Source organism: Rhamphochromis longiceps, linkage group LG4 (genome assembly GCF_057381845.1).
Source record: "Rhamphochromis longiceps isolate RC_006_pf linkage group LG4, R_longiceps_female_GT1.1, whole genome shotgun sequence".
NCBI classification, from domain to species: Eukaryota; Metazoa; Chordata; class Actinopteri; order Cichliformes; family Cichlidae; genus Rhamphochromis; species Rhamphochromis longiceps.
The window spans coordinates 5,653,202-5,674,459 of NC_140560.1; the positions used below are offsets into that span (position 1 = coordinate 5,653,202).

The following is a 21,258-nucleotide window of genomic DNA, read 5'->3' on the forward strand; positions in this document are numbered from 1 at the left end:
GCCCGGTACCAAACGACTCACAGACCGGTACCGGTCAGAGACCCGGGGGTTGGGGACCGCTGTTCTACACAGATGCTCTCATAACCCAAATCCAGTCGGTTTTGTAAATTATTTAAAAAAATAAAATTATGAATGTTGTATGTATTTTGTTCATTCCTAAGTTGTGAGTCTACACCAACTAAAATACTTTATTTAGTTATTAACATTCGAAATGATGAAGGCACTTAAAAAGTAACACAAAATTAGCTGCCTTTCCAGAAACTTAAGGTTTTGTGAGGGCACAAACACGTTTAGTCTTTCCCTCCTAGGCTTTAAGACTTGTGATTGGGCAACATTTTGTTTTTAGTGTTTACATGTGGAGATATTTTTTTCAAAACTGCATGCGTGGACAGGATTTAAACCCCCCCCAGAAAAGCTCAGTTTTCAAAAATACCCATGCACGTGTGGACGTAGCCTAAAATAAACAGGCAGGATTAACGGAAGTATTGGGAACAGGTGGAAACACAGCTGGGACTAATCAAACCTAAAGACACAAGGGGCAGCAAAAGTAGATAGGCATCTGACATAGGCTCTGACTTAGTAAATGTAATTAGTATATCAGAAAGTATGGGTTCTACCTCTTTGCTTTCTGATGTTTTTTGTTTATTTGCAGCTGCCCAGAGAAACTTTACATTTCCATCGACATCAGTTGTGAGCCACGCGCATCGAGATAAAACAATTTTGATTAAATAATGAATTGTAGAATAAATACTCCATTTGTAAATTCATTTTTGAATTCCACATTAAAAAAGTGATTTTTAAAAAATGCTTTTTAAAAACCTCATTTCAAAAACCATTTTCAAATTTAAAAAACTGATTTTCAAAATGTTTTTCTAAATATCTCATCTCATTACAAAAACCATTTTTTAATTCCAATTTAAAAAAAAAAAACAACTATTTTTGAAAATGCTTTTTAAAAACCTCTTTTCAAAAAAGTTTTCAAATTTCAATTTAAAAGACTGATTTTCAAAAGCCCCATGTCCAAACCCATTTTTGAATTCCAAATTAAACCTATCCGGTTGTTCAGTGATGACGCGACGAATCCTGCTTCTGGGTCTAAAGTAGTCTGCGTTTAATATGGCTTTTGTGTTGTTAACATGTTTAATGTTTTGTATTTTCTTCTATTTGATCTCAAAAATCTCCTAAAACAGTCAGTGATCACTGTTGACCTCCCTCGGCTTTTATTACCGCTAATCATTTATTTAAGCTCAGTTTTTAAAACCTTAGGATGTAACTACAGCCCAGCCCATGCAGCAGTATATGAATGACTAACCTCGTATTGTGGATGGATTATCTCAGTTGTTCTCCTGGCTGAAGTTTGGTCCTTTTACAGCATCCTGCCATGCGATTACATTTGTTCCTGACCACCGAGAACACTCACGTTAACTTTTATCGAGTGGAAAAAAAGTTAGCTTGTTTATATTATGCTAAAATAGCTGTGTCGCTAGCGGTCACGTAGCACATCATTATATACCAGCTAGCCCAACTTCAGTAACCCTACAAACGTCACTGCTGTTTAGTTTTCTGTCTTCATTTATGCTGGAAGTGATAGCAGAGCTGTACGCTTTAATTTGTTTCCAAAACCCCGCAGTCAGGACATGCTATATTGTATTTAGATAGAAGCTAGCGAGCTAACTCCCTGCTAACTTCTAACTCCGTTAAATGTCATAAATTCCGTTTTCATGGATGCCTGGATGTTAAACTCAATTGTTTTACCTGGTAGAGCAGAACGCTGATCATTTTATTAAAGATGAAAGACTTTAGACAGTTTTTCAACTCTCAGTAATGCCATAGTGATCCCATACGGTAAAAAAATATATTTTAAAATACATTTTGAAATATATTTCAAAATATACAAAAAATGGCCAAAAAATATATGTGCTAAAATACATTTTAAATTTTGAAATGTTTTTTAGCACATATATTTTTTGGCCATTTTTTGTATATTTTGAAATGTATTTTGAAATATATTTTATTAATATAATTTAAATTTATTTAAAATCATTCAAAAAATATAAATTTAACCCTTCATATATTTCTAAGAAAACACATTCACATGTAACATCTGAAAGAAATCTTTATTTGATGTTTAAAACATACATATAGCATATCAATCAAGCAAGGAATATTCATTTTATAAGTTTATTCTCATTACATACTCAAACATTCTAAAAGAAACACACACACACATATATGTGTGTGTGTGTGTGTGTATGTATATATATATATACACACACACACACACACACACACACACACACACACACACACACACACACACACACACGTGTGTATATGTGTCTGTGATTGTATGAACATAAGTCAGCATACTTAAAATGTAATTTCTTTTCCTTTTCCAGCAGTCTCAGTTCCCCCAGCTTTCACGGCAATCCTCAAAGCCCTTCTGGACACACTGGGAAACCCCTTCCTTACCGCCACTGTAACAAACAAAAGTCACAGTTCTATTACTTTTATCAGAGTTAAAATAAAAATGTGATTTATGTTAGCTGGCTTCATTTAGCAAACAGATATTTCTGTTTATATAGATACAGATATTAATACAGATATATTTTACGCATAATTTTACCTCTTTTTTTTCCTAGATGGGAAGTCTATCCAGTTCACATTACAGTAATGCTAACACCCCTTTTGGTCGTCTCTCCTTACCTTCCAGCATTCATAAATCTGTTGACCTTCTTTGTCTGAGACCAACCACTACAATGCATCATCACCTATTTGTATTGGTAACTTACTTTACAACCTATTTTAATGGTTGCAAAGTAAGTTACTTGTGCTGTATGCAATTTTAGATACACAGAAAGTCTTCACTTACTATATATGGCTGTCATAGTGTCCTTATCAAGGGCAGTTCTTCACTCTGCGCCGATGTCCGTTTTGCTCTGTCCTCCTATAAAAAGCATGAACATTTGAGTGTTTGACTAGTTTTAGATTTCCAAAAATTTGATATTTGTACAACTAAACATTTGAACTACAATATATGCTATTGAGCGATACTTTTATGGGTAATTTTTGGTAAAGAAACTGGTGACAGAGTTGTAGGCTTTTTAAAGTACTATTAGCTAACCATTTGAACTGACTTTCAAAGCTGATTACCTTTTAAATTGCTGTGGATCAAAACCTCCAGTGGGAAGGCGGCCATTAGAAGAACACGCACCATTGAACCTGAAAATAACAAAAACAAACAAAAAACAGAACAATATATAAGAGTCCGGTAGGGTAATAAATCTCTTCTGAAGCAATATAGTTCATTTTGGGTGAAAAACAAAACATTCCTCTAAAATATATATACTGACATCAGCAATCAACATCATGATTGTAATTATTTCCTTTTTAGTACATCTACTGCTGTTTGCATGTGTCAAGCACTACGACTGTATCTATGCATATAAATTCACCATATATATCCAGCAAAAATGTTTTGTTATAGTCAAAAGGAAAACAAACAAAGGCATTCAATCAGAGGTGAGAAATTAATTGGGAATATGAATTATAGGTGAACTATTCTTTACCTACTAGCAATCAAGCTTCTTTAACCAAGAAGCTTGAAATATTTGAATGTAAAATAAAATAAATAAATAAATAATAATAAAAATAACATGATGTAATTAAAATGCACAACTTACATTAAGGAAATCTGCATTTGTATCCACAGGCTAAAAGTAAAACAGTAAATGTGTTAGTGATAGTACAGGTATTTGTAAAAAAAAAAAAGAGGCAGTAACTGTGACGCTTCTAGTGGGATGCTAAATGCAGAGATTTATATTTACAGTATAATACTGCATGTACGGGTAACTGTGTTGTGAACTGTAACTGAATATTAGAGAATCTCAGAGAAATTAAATGTATTTATTTTTTGAATTTATCAATCATAAAACCGTCTGTTTTGAAGGCCTGTTACGATAGCGACTTTTTGTTGGTCGGTATATTGCCCCATAAACAATTGCGACAAGTTATGTCATTGTCATTTTAAGACCATTTTATGTCTTTGAATGTATAATCATAATATAACACCATAATAATGCAAGATCTACACACTTTCAATTGACAAACCAACATCTAATTCTTAAAGTATTTAGATCATTGAAATTAGGAATCAAAATATTAGATACCTTAAAAACTTGAATAAATAGTAAATTTTCTAACAAATAGAAAACAATGTTATTTAATGTTATTGTTTTGTTATCATTATATTTTATTTTTGTAAATATAATGGCGGATAAATTACATCATCAACAATTATTGAGGTCATGTACATGTATTGTGTGTTAAGTCGATATATCGATTATTGTGATAGGCCTACTGTTTTGGTATCATAACGAGCTTGTCAAACATGCATGACCACTAAACAATGTCTAAGCAGTAGTATTGGTCTGAATGACAACAAACATAACTAGTGTTTTGGAAAATCTGTTAGAAAACAGTTATTTCAATAATTATGATTAGCATGTGACACAGACACCGCATAAAAAACTACAACAACAAATACTTACTTTAGGAGGATGGGGGAGGGCAGCATGAGGTTGAGACTTTGACATCTGTAAAAAACAAATTCATGTATTACAAACAAGTCACTTAAAAATACATTAATGTGGCAGACTGTTCCCTGTTCAGATGCAGTGTATAAGTACAATCAGGGCTGTCACAACAATGGGGTGGGGCCAAGTGGCTGCAACCCTAGGTACAATGTGCAGGTATATGTAATTACATATAATATATGTGAATAAAGCAAGAATCTGTTTAGGTTAGTCACTGTGCTGACTGATGCTTGCTAGGTTTATATGATTGCAAACTGCACAAAAACAACAACAGCAACAACATTAATGACAATGACAAACAAAATTACTTACATTTATGTAAATCTCACATTAGGAAGATCTGCATTCGATTTCATGGGCTGAAATAAATAGGCAGAAACATTACTGCTAAAAAAATAAAAAACAAAAACTCTAAAAAGCCTAAAAATGACTTAAAAAGCAAGGAAATGTGGAACATTGTAATTAGCGAACATTAATAAAGCATAACTGTTCTTTGTTTCTAACCTTGGTAAGTACTCTGTAGCCAGAAGGAGAGGTAGGATTTCTGTGAAAGCCAAATTAAATGTGAATAGGCTTTGATAGTTATTGAGAAGGCAGAATAATAAGAAAAGGCAAAAGTACGTCACAATATAATTAATTAAGTTACATATTTTGATACCAAATTATGGAAGCGTGGAGCTGCCACCCAGGCAAAAGAAAAATAGAGCTGTATCACGTTATGACGTGAAATGTTTATTGTTCTAACATTATGCTTTTCATGTTTGTATAATATAATATCACGTTATTATAATATACATAATTGTCACGTTCGCACAATATTGTACGGACGTGATAATTATGTACATTTTTCGTACAATGTTGTTCAAACATGATAGTATATTGTTAGAACGATAAACTTTTCACGTTATAACGTGATATACTTATATTTCTCTTTTGCCTGGGTGGCAGCTCTACGCTTCCGTTCCAAATACACGAGAATAAAGTAATATTATATGGGAAAAGGCACCTGCTAGCTTGATGATGGAGGCTTCTTAGACTGGCCACCCGCCTTGGCTTCTTGTCGCCACTCCACGAAATAAAGGTCCGTTTCCTCCATGCCGGCTAATTATTCGTCCTCATTAAAATCTCGTATATGTTCAGTTGGCAGAATTGAGAATTTTACATCTTCCAACCACTTAATTAACGCGAACATAATCGGCTTGTTTCTTCCCGTCTCCTGTATCCGGCCGTTCCTCTCGCTGTCAGATTTCGCGCCTCAGAGACGTCGTTATTTTTCAAAAAAAAAAAAAAAGAAGAAAGAAAGAAACAGTAACAACTACTAAAGAGAGTTTTTGCACGTTCATTGCACATTTGTGGGAATGTTTAAATGTTTAATTTTTATTAATTACTTTTCATTATATCTTTATTTTTTAAACCACCGTGGCAATGCGCATGCGCATACACTCCTGCACGCAAAGGGCTTTGGAGTTGACGTAATGTCGCAATGCATTGTGGGAGCGCAGCACCATCTTGGCAGGTCACGAATCAAAACAAGATTGCTACGAACCATTCTGAAACGTAGCTCAAAAGAAAATGACGGTATAGAGACAGATTCTGTCCAGATGCAAAGAGACGGTACTTGATTGTTGAAATGTGGACCCGTATGAAATATAGCCGTGGAGTAGAAACCCTGAAGACCAAACCGCTATTGACTTAGCATGATCTACTCTCATACCTTGTCTGTGGAGTCAGAGCATACACGGCGCACCAATTTCGCAATTATAAATCTCTGGAGGCGCACATCCAATTCACCAAGGACTGGGTACAAGATTTGGCTATTTTTAAGCCTCCACGTTGTGAGTACGCCGTCATTCAAGCAAAGGTAATAGTGATGGGTCGTTCGCGAACGAAATGGCTCTTAGAGCCGGCTCTTTGACGTGAACGACGCGAGCCGGCTCCTTATCGCGAGCCGTCACGTGGTTTGTTTTTTTTTTTTTTTTTCTCTCAGCCTCTCTCTCGCACTTTTTTTCCGCTTCACTCTGCACGCGAGCCTTGTGCTTTACGCTGGGCAGAGGGGGGAGGGGCGGTAGTTACACTCAGTAGCACAGGAACAGAGCCAGAGAGAGAGAAAGAGAGGCAGGGACAACAACATTAGAAAGGTATAGTAATCATCCACAACTATTTTCGGTTGCAGATGATAAAGGATTGAGAAAGTTTATTCATGCAGGTCCATATGACAGAGAATGTACATGTTCTTTTAGTTTTCATATTATAATTTATATTTAATTGTGTTGTGGTTTGCAGTGTTTTGTGTTCTTTTCACTTTAAATTTGTGAAAGGAAAAAGCTGAAAATTTAAATAGTTAAAACTTGAAATGTGAATAGTTGATTTTTGTATTATATGATTTATTCATTACATTTTATGTGGAGTGAATAAATAAAAGTATATTTACGGTGGCCCCTAGAGACAAAGCACATACAAACTTCAAATCACGTACGAACTCTGAAGCATGTACAAACTCAAAAACACGTACAAACTCCAAAACACGTAAAAACACGTACAAACTCCGAAGCACGTAAAAACTCAGAAGCATATAAAAACTCAGAAGCACATAAAAACTCAAAACACGTACAAAAGACAACAGAAGTGCTCCAGGATGCTGGGCGCAGTGTTGAGCCTTTGTTATCTTGTGGCTACACAAGCCAGCAAGTACCAACGACCGGATTTGGTGTGTCATAGTAACAGGTAAATGAACTTTTTTTTCAATTATTTGAATATATATATGAGTGCCTGTGTATAAATACACAAACAATACACACATGCTTTCAATTGTGTAATTTAAGTGATCTAGTAGCTCTGCTTTGGAAGTTCAGTTCATGCTAGAAATGTGTTTTGGAGTTTGTACGTGTTTTGTCTCTAGGGGCCACCGCATATATTTATATATAAACATATATAAATAAAACCACTTGTTTTTATGTTAGTAATTCCTTTTGTGCATAATTTTATATTATTGTTAATAATAAATTAATTAAAGCAACAAAACAACCTGAAGAGCCGGTTCGGAGCCGAAAGAGCCGGCTCTTTTTAGTGAGCCGAACCGAAAGAGCCGGATCTCTAAAAAGAGCCGGAAATCCCATCACTAAAAGGTAAGTCAGCTTGAGTACTGCGAGTAAAATGCGTTTGATTCCCCCCAGCATTCAAATTAGTGCTAGCAAAAATTCATTCGTGAGGGGGAAATTACAGTGAGAACATGTAGAGGCTCTGTTAGAGGGATAACATAGTGAGTTCAGTGCATTGATGTGACATTGTCCTGAAGGATTTAGTTATTCTTTATGGTTAAAGAAATTGCCCTAATTAATTCATATTTATTATAAATAATCCTAATTACACATCTTGCTTCCTTGTTTGTGTCCTGTGTCACTAAAAATACATTCTGTTTTAGTTTTATACATTGATTAATGACCTGCAGAATCTGCTTGTCATATTAGGTGTCCATAGTTGTCACTTAAAGTCGAACTTTATGTTTTCTCCCTCTTGAAAGTGATTACATCCTTGCATTACATACTTTAGGTTCATTTTTTGCTGATAGGTTTCTAAAAAGAAACATGCAGATTTAGAATATAACATGCAGCGTTCTATAGATGGATACATAAAAACACTTTATTTGTTACATTTATGATAAATGGATTTGAAAGTAAATAAAACACATTTGTGTCGGACTTGGCTTATTAAAGTTCTTGTCTTTAAATGAACTTTGTCTGTGTGTGTTTTAGGTCCTGCACTCTTAAAGACTGAATTGCAGCATTGCAGCCACAGGTCATTGTGAGCATCACAGGGAAGGTTGAAGCCGCCCACTGCAGCTGTATGGCTAGAGTCGTGGAGACTTGCAGCCATGTCACTGCTCTTCTGTTTAATGTAGAAGCAACAGTGAGGATCTGTGGCACAAGGACTGTTACAGATGAACCTGCATACTGGGTTTTGCTGGGTAATATGACCAAGATACAGCCAGAGGTTGGCCATAAGATAGACTTCTCCTCTTCAGCTGCCAAAAAAAAAGGTTCTTGATCAAAACATAAACAGACCATTCGTTGTGACAGGTAAAAGAAGCCATCCTCAAAAAAGAAAAGTTCCACCTGCTACTGTGGAGGAGTTGGATCAACTGATGGGACAATATTTTTCCAAGCATAGTTCTGTTCTGAATAACCCATAATGTTTTAATTTAGGGGGCCATGTAAATACTTTGCATTTACTGAATATGTACTTACTAAATACCACTGTTCAAAAGTTGAATAAAGAAACAAAGAAATGTTTGCCTATTTTTAATTAAAAGCACTTTGTCGAACATCACATCAGTTACAATGTAGAAAAAATGTTATGTATAGTTTACAAATGACAAAATGTTCACATAAAATCATGACAGCATTTGTATAATATCACCCACTACTAGCATTCTGTAATTTACTGTCTCTTTTGAAAACTTATCACTACATAAACAGCACAAGACTTAAAAGTATTTAACAAGAGCATTTTTCCCTGGTTTTACTACCACACTGGGGCACATGTTCACCAAAACGCAGCAAACCTTTGCCATCTTATCCAGGAAGGTCACCTTTTTACCCTCACATGGAAGAAGTAATCTGATTGGCATGGTGGTATGTAGCATGTAGTTTGAAGCAGGGATTTCGTAGTGCCCCATGTGTAGTGTTGGAACCCAGTCAGGATTTGTTTCATTCATTTCATAGGCTGGTTTGTTGCAATAATGCCAAATAATTAGCAACTCTATAAATAGAAGGTAGTTCTGCATGTTTGTTCTAAGTTTGTGCTATTGAAAATAAAATTAACAGGCTATAAATAATAATATGAACTTATTTAGAACTTACCTGAATGAAAATACTGGAGCACACCAACAGATATCTGTGGCTGGTAGAGAACTGAATATCAGCTCGTCTCGCAGCTGCTATCCAGGCTAGACGCCTTCTTTTGGTAACATCCAACACATAAGCTCCCTCATGATGTTTCCAGGTGAGGAAACAATGAAAAGAGAGCCTGTTTTCAAGCTTATTCCTTTGTCGGTAGTGCAATCTAACATTACAACCGACCACACAGCAAGCATTTGTTTGGCCTGCTAATATGGCGCCTTGACCAAAAATCCTGGCTACGCCCCATCCCGTAAGATCACGCTCCAGAGCCCTATTAACGTACGGATCTAGAAAGAAGACGCTGCATTTTTAACTCTGAGGGAGATGGAGAATGAGCCTATTTCCAAAACAGTGGAGTGTGTTCCTTTAAGTACTAAATTGTATATATTGTCAAAAACTAAAGTGTACATAGCAGTTGTTGTATCTTGTTTACTGTATCACTGACAGATAATTTCAAAGTCAATGAACGCTACATTATAGTGAGATATTGTGTAATGTGAAATACTGTAAGCAAATGAATAAACAACCTAATTCGTGATAGACCTTTGACTCTGTTTTGTTTGAATCCAACTGTTTTTTGCAGATGTGCATAAAACATGTTACTTTTAGTATTGTTATCATTATCATCATTATTGCACTAAATATATTTTAAATAAAGGATACTTTGATATACATTCTACTGTAAGGTTGGAAATGTATTTTCTTCACCCTAAAATATGTTTTGAAATGTATTTTGGTTTGAAAGAAATATATTTTCAATTTCAAAAATATATTTTTTTGGAGCATCACAAATACAAAATATATTTACCATATATTTGAAATATATTTTGGCCAGGAAAAATGTATTTTTTTACCGTATGGGATCGTTTGATATATGGACCTGCAGCGAAGTTTAGACCCAGACACGGCTAGTGATGTCAGACTGAACAACCGGATAATTGCTGGTCGGAGCAGGCACGCTCCACTTTGCGTAACCATTCCCCCCCGCCTGTCCCGTTTGCCATCAGAATTATTGTCTAAAGGCAAAGAAAGATGCCCAACGGATTTACTTTACCAAATGGACCATCCCGGCCTTGCCGTATTGGTCTATTTGATTCACCTTTGCATTTATTGTTTATTTTATTTTCACAAACAGTAGGCTATCCCACATCAGGGCTCGCAAAATTGCTAGCCCGACGTCCCGGGGCTAGCGATTTTTCCAGTTGGGCTACCAAAATCTAACTCAGCCCTGCCTGTCGGGCTATCACAGGGAGGAAAATATATGTCTATGCTTTTGCATTCTTTCGCCAATGTAGCTGAGTAATTATGTCATTGGCATCGATGAGCCACTGTCAATATGTGACATATTGAAATCGCTTTTGAATTTGCGCTTGTTTTTTGCTTTCACTTTCATTTTGCGATCGCGCGAATGGTGTGTAGAGAGCAGCAGCACTGATTGGTGAGTGACGATTAATTGCGCACCATTTCCTCTGACTTCGTCTTATCACTCATTAGCTTACTGTTCAAACGCGACAAGTGAAATCTCTCGCAGCAAGCTTAAACATGTGAGAGGTTGAGTGCGCAAAGAATCGCTGACCGTTATGTAAGTATGTGTGTAAAAGCAGCAGGATTTACGCTGGTATTTTAGTTCTGCTGAGCCAAATAAGACAGGTCAGGGTGAAGAAGGGGCAGCCAAAGAAAAGCTTACCACAAAACGGAAAAGTTATGACAAATCAGACTATGAGGCAAAAAGAAAGCGCAGCTTTTTTGGTTTCATGGACAAAAGAATTTCTGTGGCTGGAATATGACAAGCTAAATAACATGATGTTCTGCCAGGTGTGTTGTGAGTTTCATTTGATTTCTGAGTCGACAAGCGCCTTTGTTACTGGGACTAGTAGTTTTAAGAAAGACCGCATCAGAACCCATGAGAAATGCAAGAAATGCATTATTGCCCAGTCTGCAGTATCTTTCCAGGAACAAACACCAATTACAAAAAACATACTAAAAATAAACCAAGCACAACAAGAACTCCTGAAAAAGCTGTTTAGAACAGCGTGCTATATTGCAAAAAGTGAACTACCATTGGCAAAATTTAGCAGTCTTTGCAAACTTCAAAAGCAAATGGCCTAGATCTTGGTTCCACTTGTCTCTTACCCGTGACTTCAGTGGAAATTTCAGATTCAGGATCTGACACAGACTGATTCATGTTCTACACAGTTCTTACAAGTTCATAGAAATTTCTGTTCAATTTGAACCAAGTATTTGAGTTGATGATTGTAATTTTTATACAGTTGTTGTGATTTTTATTTTAACAATTTTTTTGATTAATTTTTGTTTCCATTACAATATTATACTTTAATGTATAATATTGTAATGGAAACAAAACATTAAAAAATTGCTTTCTTTTTTATTCGGGCTCCTTAAATTTATTTTGGGCTACCAAAAACTGAAGAATGCCTGCCCGAAGGGCTACCAGAGATTTTGAAATTTTGCGAGCCTTGCACATTCTTGATTTACAACACTTGTTGTAATGACTCCTGACATTTTGGAGATGTTTGCTCTTTATACAGTAAAGCTACAGTGGGATACAAATAATATCAGGCTGATCCTGCCATGATTTGTTCCCCCTGTCTAAATCATGGACAAACAGTATCCCACAGTTGTTTATGTTTTTAAACCCATTTTGCACAGAGGCATTTTTTGATTTGATTGCAATGTTGAATATTGATACACAGGGGGGGGAAGCAACTACACGTAAAATAATCACACCGTTATGCCGCTGCCTTTCTAAATGGAGGGACACTGCGTGTATATATGTAAGCTGTAAAACCTGAAGATAGTCAGATTAACAGAAACGGTATTTTGTCTCTATGGCTACGTTCACACTGCAGGTCTTAATGCTCAGTTCTGGGTTTTTTTTTTGTTTTTTTTTTTTCGCCTGTCCCATTTGGTTCTTTAGCCATCAGAATTGTTGTCTGAAGACCAACAAGGATACCCAATGGATTTGGCTGCTGAAGGGATATGCAGATACAGGAACCCTAACTGAAGAACAACAATACTTCAACCAGAGACACAGCAGAGCCAGGATGACAGTGGAGTGTGCATTTGGCCGACTTAAGGGTCGGTGGAGGTGCCTTGGGAAACGTCTTGATGTGGACATCCACACTGTTCCCACAATAATAGCTGCATGCTGCACACTCCACAATGTGTGTGAAAAACATGGTGAAGCCTACAATGAAACTGATAAAGCTGATCTGCGTGATTCTAGAGGTACCGAAGGAGGCATCTTACCAGATGTTCAGCCAATAAGAATCAGAGAGGTGCTGACCCAATTTTTTCATAGTCAACGTTAAGGCACAAAAGCCATGGTTTCATCTCATTGTCAATAAATTTGAGCTTGATGTTTAAGTGATGCATTCACAAAATATAAAGTAAAGCATTCAAAGTTTGTTTTTTTAGTTTTTTTATGGAAAATATTTATTTTGACGTGTGTAACATGTACACTTCTTCCTCTGAGTACTGAAATTGCAATGTTGTTTGTCTCAAAACATAAGTTTGCATATGAAAAGCACAAATTAAATCTGAAAGACCCACTGTCCTTCAGCAGTACTGAAAATCTCTAACAACAAATATAAAGCATTTTTGGATGCAACGATAAATAACCAACATTTTGCATTGAAAGTAAAGCCCCTCCAAAACAATATTAACATAACATTAACTGAAATATTTTTGGAGTATCCATTTAAAATACATTAAGTGAACCATGTGCAAAACTTGCTTTTCATAACATTTAAACTAATGCCTTAAAGTAGTTTAATCCTGTTCATCTGGAGGAGGGTAGGATGACATAAAGGCCTGGTTAAAGGATGCATGCTGAGCCTGGTCTCGAGGGTTTAGTCGTTCTGGTCTAAAGGGCTGACCCGGATTGTGAGATGGTGGAAGGGCATTACCAAAAGGAAGAGGTTGAGCTAAATCTTGTTGGAAAGACAGAGACTGATTGGACATCTCAAATGGTGGAGACTGAGATGAAGCCATGGGGTATGGAGGGGAATGGATGAGTGAAGACTGTGTTGGGCAGTAAAGATGCGGAGCCTGTACTGCCTGCTGGTAGAAAGGTGGTTGTTGGCGTGTGATGAGCTGGGTCAACATGGAGAGCACTTTAAGATCGTGCTCATGCTGAGCTGCTTGCATCTTCAACAGAAGCTCCGACTCATTATTCTTCAAGGCGCTTGTAATCTTGTCTGCAAATATTTCCAAAGTTGACTCCATCTTTGACTTTCTCTTCTTGCTCTTGGCAGATGTATCTGTAAAGAGAATAGTTGTTTGTGTTACTTCAACCAAAGGATTTTTTTGTTTTTGTTTGAAGGACAGAGGGAATTTCCATATGCAGTTCTGGTACACACCTTGGAGAAATTAGAACATCACCATAACAGTACAGGTCAGAAATTAAGACTGTGGGGTATTTGATCATTTGAGTCAACTCATGGTTTTTATTTAAAAAAAAATGTAAAATCTACAGTATGTCTTACATTACAATCTCACCCTTCCCTCTCATTGACAAAATGAGTAGTATTAATTAAAAGATATCTGTGCTTTATCCATGCTTGGGCATCTAGAGTAAAATTTAACTCATCATTTTGCCTTGTGAGGTCTCAACATGACACTTTACTTAGAAAAAACGTTTTTATTCTAATGTGATGATGAAAAGTTTGCAACAACAATGTTCTATTTAATATATGGGTTACTTACTTCTGGTTTGTGCATTCTTCTTTATGGAATTATCTGCACTCACTGCAGATGAAGAACTTTCCTCTGATGCAGAATCAAATGTCAGTGACACAGGAGTATCCTCACCCAGTGTACAGGCGCCTTTTGAAAATACAATCACACAACCTATTAAAAAGTTATGTAATTTTTGTTCAGTAATTTATTCAGTTCTGTTATGTGTTTAGACATGTGTTATACAGTACGTTTAATGTAATGTTACTTATACTCAGTTTTATTCTCCACACATGACTACAACAAGCCTACCTTTTACACTGTTGAGGCTGGGAGCTGGACTGGCGCTAGCCCCTGGACTTTCAGGCTACTCTTCAGCTGTTTCAATTAGTGATGGGTCGTTCGCGAACGAAATGGCTCTTAGAGCCGGCTCTTTGAAGTGAATGACGGGAGCCGGCTCCTTATTGGGAGCCGTGGGGGTTTGTTTTCTTTCTCTTGCCCTCTCGCTAACCTTTTTCGCTTCACGCCACACGTGAGCCTCGTGTTTGCGCTTAGCAGAGGGGGGAGGGGAGCAAACACAGCTATGCGTTTGAGCCCCTCCCGCCTCTGCTCAGCGCTGGGCAGAGGGGCGGTAGTTACACTCGCAGCAGCAGTAGCACACGAACAGAGCAGGAGGGAGAGATAGAAAGAGAGCAACAACAAGAGACAACGTCGTCAATTTAGAAAGGTACAGTAAAGAAAATGAGTGAAGCAACCAAGAAAACAAGCAAAATCTGTAACCACTTCAATTTTATTGACAGTACAAAGGCAGAGTGTAGAGTCTACAAGCGAAGAATTTCATATAGAGCTGGCTCCACAAACAATATGGATAGGCACCTGAGAACTGTCCACCCATCAGTGCAATGGGGAAAAAAACTCATAGTCAGTTGAGGGTGATATAAATGAAGGTGCTAGTGTGTCTACTGCAGGGGTCACCAACCTTTTTGAAAGTGAGAGCTACTTCTTGGGTACCGATTAATGTGAAGGGCTACCAGTTTGACACACACTTCTCAAATAACAAATTTCCTCAGTTTAACTTAATTATGTGTTATCATTAATAATTAATGATATTCATCTATGTACGGACACTAATTATGTTAATTATTTTTCACCATAATTATAAAGAATGCAATTAGGAAACAAGGTAGGAAACATAAATATCAATATGCAACGCTTTATTTCTATATATCTCTGCAAGTATTTACATTTTGAAGTGATCACTTCTACAACATTTTCACTTACCACTAACAAATTTTAACAAATCATGCACTGTTACATACATTATTTTTGTATGTATGTAACATACAAAAAATCAACTTTCAAATTTTACAGAACTTTTCACCAAATTGGCAGCATTTTAAAGCAAATTGTCACATGTTACACTTAACAAACACATTTGTTTTTCAATAATTAAATTCAACTTTGACATGACACTGTAATGTTGCCACTGAGAACATCTAATATGGCTTTCTTTGTCTGTTAGTGGGAAACCTGGCATTGCATGCTGTTCACCAGTGTGTTGTAATCTGGGGTATAACTTGACACTGCAACTCTGAGTGAGTCTTGCAGATGTGCATCGGAGAGGCGTGTTCTGTGTTTGTTCTTGATGAAGTTCATGTCAGAAAAGGCTGATTCACAAAGATAGGTTGAACCAAACAGGCTGGCAACCTTCATAGCTGCTGTGCACACACCACTGTACTTTTCTGTGTCAACAAGGCACCAAAAGTTTGGTGCACCCAGATAGGCTTTGAGGTGGACATCATTTTGCAATGTTACAATTTCGATTTCCACCTGTCCAGCATCCAAGCTGAACATTGAACTTAGTTGCTCAGCAATGCATGTTGTGTCCACATTCATGAAAGGATTGGAAACAAATGAGACACATGGCTCAAGCTGATCAAGGTCACAAAACCTGTTCTCAAACTCTTGACCAAGTCGGTTTATGACTTGAGTGTACTTTTCTTCAACTTTGTCAAAAGTCTCAGATGCAGAAGCATTGTCTTTCAGCACCATCTGCACAGAGGGAAAGTGCAGCACCTTTTTTCTCTGTAAATGCACAGAGAAAATGTTCATCTGGGCTTTAAATCCATTTAAAGCACTTATCATGTCAGCAACAGTCTTACCTTTGCCTTGCAGCTCACAGTTCAAATGGTTCAGTTTCCCAGTAATGTCTGTTAAAAACGCAAGGTCAAGTGTCCACTCAGTGTCCTCCAGCAGAGATGTGTCTTCCCCTTTGGATTGCATGAACTCCTTGATTTCACCCAAAAGTGACAAAAAACGAAGCAAAATCCGTCCCCTGCTGAGCCATCGGATTTCCGTATGTAGTAGCAGGTCACCATATTCAGCTGACAGCTCCTCCAATAGCACCTTGAATGTTCTGTGCTGCTTAGCTCTGGAGCGGATGCTGTTTATGATCTTCACGACGGGAGTCATGACGTGCTCGAAGCCGATCACCTTTGCGCATAACGCCTGCTGGTGAATGATGCAGTGGTAATGCATGAAGTTTGGGAACTCTGTGTCACCTTTACAGTGAGCGATGAATCCCGTATGTCGGCCAATCATAGCAGGAGCCCCGTCGGTAGTCACTGATACCAGCTTTTCCAACGGTACCTTTTTCTTCGCGAAAAACTCCTTCACCGCGTTATAGATGTCAACTCCCTTCGTTGTTGTCTTTAGTGGCAGTAGTGTCAGAAGTTCTTCTTTTGTGGAGAAACCATCAAATACCATCCGGATAAAGACCATCAGCTGTGCTGTACTGCTGCTGTCGACGGACTCGTCACACTGGATGCTAAACCAACTGCACTTTGCCAGATCCAAGTTCCCGGACATAGCCGACACTCTTCTAACAATTGTAGTTGCCCCCAGCTGGACATCAGAGAGAGTGGAGATTACATCGTTTCCATATTTCTCGTCTTTAAGCACAGTTTTTGCAATTATCATCATTGCTTCTTTGAAATACTCCCCGTCTAAAAATGCCTTCTTTTTCTTAATCATGAAATGTGTAGCTCTAAATGAGGCTTCGGTTGCTTTTTGAGAGTTTTTCACCGGTCTCGTGAAAAAAGACTGCTGTTTGCTCAAACCTGCCTTTAATTCGCGGGCCTTTTCCGCTCGCAGTGTGCTGCCCTTTGGGTAGTTAGCATGGTAGCTTGTGTGACACGTTCGGAAATGTCTCTCCACGTTGTGCCGCTTTGCCGTTGCCACAGTTGCCCCGCAAATGAGACACACGCATGAATCTTTCACAGTGGTAAAAAAGAACTCTTCCTCCCATTCACTGTGAAAATTATATGTTTTCTTCCTTTTTTCCGCCATGTTTTCCTCATCTCCTCACCTTTGCCTTTGCTGGTCTTCACGGCAACTGTTTCCGTGGAGACCAGCTAGCACTAAATATTAGATCATGATCTAATATTTAATAATAAACATTTTTTTATATATTATCTCTAACAAATTAACGCCAATGCAATTGTGATTAAAAAAAAATAGCAAGAAAAAATAAAAATAGATGCAGCTTACTGGTAAGTTGTTATGGTGAGCTATTTTTAGAACAGGCCCGCGGGCGACTCATGTGGTCCTTGCGGGCGACCTGGTGCCCGCAGGCACCGTGTTGGTGACCCCTGGTCTACTGCAACTGTTGCTGCTCCTTCTTCTGCTGCAGTATCTGAAGCGTCATGCAGTATACCACCTAAACCAAGCCAGAGCTCAATGAGACAGTTTTTGCAGAAGTCTGTGACTCCAGCAAGACAGAACACAATTGATGAAGAACTGGCAAAAATGATAGCACTTGATTTCCAACCATTTTCTGTTGTGGATGATAAGGGATTCAGGACTTTTATACATGCACTGAATCCCATGTATCTAATTCCAAGCAGGAAGGCTCTCTCCCAAAAAAATCATCCCAGGCATATATGAAAGAGAACGTGCATCACTGCAAGAGAGGGTTAAAAAAGCCACAGCAGTGTTTCTAACTGACAGCTGGACATCCCAAACCACCACATCCTTCTTGTCAGTTACGTGTCACTTTATTGAAAATTATAAAATGGTATCCTGTCTTCTGGATTGTTTTGAGTTCAGCGACAGACACACTTCTGAGAACTTAGCAGAAGAGCTGCTCAAAGTGGCAAAAGAGTGGGATTGTCATTGTCCTGGGTCGTGCGACCCAGTGTTTTGTGTTTAGTCTATTTTGATGTTTATTGTTTGTTAGGTTCATTAAGTTATTCCAGCTCATTTGTAATTATATTACCCTTGTATTGAGCCTCCCTTGCCCTTCATGTGTTTATGTCTGTGTGTCTTGTGTTTCAAGTTCATGCTGTCGCTTCTGTCATCTTCCCCTGTACTCTGTCTTCCTGGTTCGTGCGTCTACCTGTCATGAGTCATGTGTGCGTGGTTATGTTTAGTTCATGTCATGTCTAATCTCCATGTTTCCTGTTTTACTTTGAAAGTCTGTATTCAATGTCAGTGTATTTAGTTTCACCTCTCCTGTCCTGTCGTTAGGTTCATGTGTGTCAGCTGTGCTCCCATGTGTGGCCACTTCCCCTGATCATCCCTCTTGTGTATTTAGTCTCGGTGTTTCATGCGGTCTGTGTCGCGTCGTCTGTGTTCCCACCCTCCATGTTGTCACAGCCAGTCTTTTGTAGTCATAGTTATGATTTCCTGTGTCTTCATAGTTTAGTTAAAGTTTAGTTTTGTCACTGCGCTTCTGCCTTGTTTGCACTCCTTGTCTTCAGCCACAATAAAGGCTCGCTTTTCGTTCAACTCAGTTTCGTGTCCACGCCTGTGTCTGCACCTGAGTCCTCCACACACTCTCCACACGGTCTGCCACTGCGACCGTGACAGGGATGTGGAAAACAAAGTGGTTTGCTGTGTTACTGACAATGCAGTTAACATAACAAAAGCAATTAAAATCCTGAAATGGACCCACCACCCATGTCTTGTGCACCTAGCCCAGATAGCAAGGAAACATTGAAACAATGTTGAGTCAATATCAGGCTGTGTCATTGAATCAACGTTGAAGTGTGACGTTGACCTAACGTCACTCTTGCACCCTTTTTTAACGTTGAAACAACGTCAGGTTTTGATGTTGAATCAATGTTGAAACCTGACGTTGATTCAACGTTATATTTTCTAATACTGCTGACATTGAAACAATGTCAGATTCTGATATTGAAACACTGTTGAGCTATGGTGTTGATTTTCCACCTCTTTCGCACAGTTGCTTTTTATTAAAACAACAGTTAAATCATGACTGGAAATCTACCTTTCTTTATAGGTATTTTAACCAATACTAAACTACTGCATGTTTCCATCAATACTTCAACCACCTAAACACATAATTGTACTTATTCCTTAAATTGGACACCCTTTATAAAAAAAAAACCAAATGTCTCACAATGTATCATGTCAACATTAATATCCTAAAATAAGAAAGCATTGCATGTGATGTAAGAGAGAAAAAAAATAAACAAAAAAAGGTCAATAGGCATGTTTCGTTTGCTAAATACTTTATTAAAAGACAGTTTCCTATTTACGTTTATATGATTCACAGAAGTTTGTAATTTTTTTGCATGATGTGCGTCCTGCACCCACCCAAACGATCTGGGGCGTATCGGAGCCATTTCTGCACTGCTTGTGCAAAGACAAACTCGGACATAGAGTTTGCCCCTAACTGCTGCGTCAGGCTCCAATCAAGGCAAAGCGTCTCACCTATAGACACATTTTAAGAGATGGAATTAGCGTGTCTCATGTCTTAAATGTGTATGCAAGTGCTTGTGTGTTTAAAACCCCTGGAGGGTCTTAGAAAAATGCATACACTATTGGTCTTAGAGCCACAAATCGACCACGCCATAAAAAGTGCTATAAAAAGTTTATATATTAATATTTTTTTCCACTTTAAATTAGCCAATCTTTTAGACCTAATTCTCCTTGAAATATTCATGTCAAGTTTTAATTACATTTCGCGGATTTTAACCCTTTATATCCCGGTTTCGTCACATGAGCGCACGGCTTTTTTTGCCCCAAAAAACAAAAAACTTGAATATTTTCCAAAAAAAACATTTGAGGTAATATTCAATTGTTATTATAATTAGGCCTTTAGATGGTCCAAAGATTGGCACCAACATTCATTTTGATCGCCTTTTATTTTTTTTGCAGGAGCGCATTTCATAAAATGCACACACTATCGGTCCTAAGGGCACAAATCGACCACACCATAAAAAGTGCTATAAAAAATTTATATATTAATATTTTATTCCACTTTAAATTAGCCAATCTTTTAGACCTAATTCTCCTTGAAATATTCATGGTAAAATGCTTATTACCATTTATAATTATTGCTTATTATCACTAAATGCTATTACCTTATTGTGTTCTAAAATAAAATAAAAAATACAATATAACTTTGAACCAGAAAACATTTATTTTACAACTTCAGAACAATGAACACATGGGGAATGGGGAAAGGTATGAGAGATGAGATATGAGGAAGTGAGAGAGGGGGGGAGGGAAGGACAGTCCTGCTCAGGAGCAGTTGCTGCAAATGGTCAGGGTGTGGTCCTTACATATTTCGTTTCCACATTTGCAGCAGGTGGTGAGGATTCTTCGTCTTTTTGTTGAGCAAAGGTCGCATTGCTTCCTGGCCTTTGAGCTGATGGCTGCAGAGGGGGATGCAGAGGGGCCTGCAGAGGGGTCTGAAGCAGCAGCATACTGGGCACGTCTCACAAACTCCGCTGTGAGTGATGAGCGAGGAAGGCGCTCTCTCTTTGCCATGTGTGGTTTCACTAAAGCTTCCCCAACCTCCTCGATGTAAATCCTCCTCCTATGTGATTTGGACTTCTTCCAGGCTGGATCGGTTGCGATCCACAGGACGAAACCGTTATAAAGGGAGACGTCAATCATATGATGGAACAGAGCTACTGGCCACCGACTCGTTCGCCTCCTGCAGGAGTATTCGCACACAGCCTGATAAAAAAAATAAAAATTAAACCTATGTATATTTTACACAAGAATATATGAGCAACAATGAATAAATTCGTGCG

At 37.8% G+C, this 21,258-nt stretch overlaps 1 protein-coding gene and 1 long non-coding RNA gene across 3 annotated transcripts; both read right to left on the reverse strand.

Annotated features, from left to right (window-relative positions):
* Positions 1 to 2,453: 2,453 nt before the first annotated feature.
* LOC146670891 (uncharacterized) lies at positions 2,454 to 5,729 on the reverse strand. Of its 2 annotated transcripts, XR_014911383.1 has the most exons (8): positions 5,602 to 5,729; positions 5,100 to 5,139; positions 4,908 to 4,954; positions 4,551 to 4,595; positions 3,684 to 3,713; positions 3,154 to 3,222; positions 2,873 to 2,947; positions 2,454 to 2,477 (listed from the first exon to the last, which is right to left on the reverse strand). It is a non-coding gene; the product is annotated as an uncharacterized LOC146670891 (long non-coding RNA). The 2 variants fall into 2 exon arrangements; XR_014911382.1 differs by lacking the exon at positions 2,454 to 2,477 and having other exon boundaries at positions 2,607 to 2,947.
* Positions 5,730 to 12,986: 7,257 nt separating this feature from the next.
* LOC146670892 (uncharacterized) lies at positions 12,987 to 14,519 on the reverse strand. Its single transcript, XM_085403011.1, has 3 exons — positions 14,504 to 14,519; positions 14,222 to 14,341; positions 12,987 to 13,776 (listed from the first exon to the last, which is right to left on the reverse strand). Exon 3 carries the CDS (start codon positions 13,739 to 13,741, stop codon positions 13,286 to 13,288), a length of 456 nt encoding a protein of 151 aa, XP_085259137.1. The 5' UTR covers positions 13,742 to 13,776; positions 14,222 to 14,341; positions 14,504 to 14,519; the 3' UTR covers positions 12,987 to 13,285.
* Between the last annotated feature and the right edge of the window lie 6,739 nt (positions 14,520 to 21,258).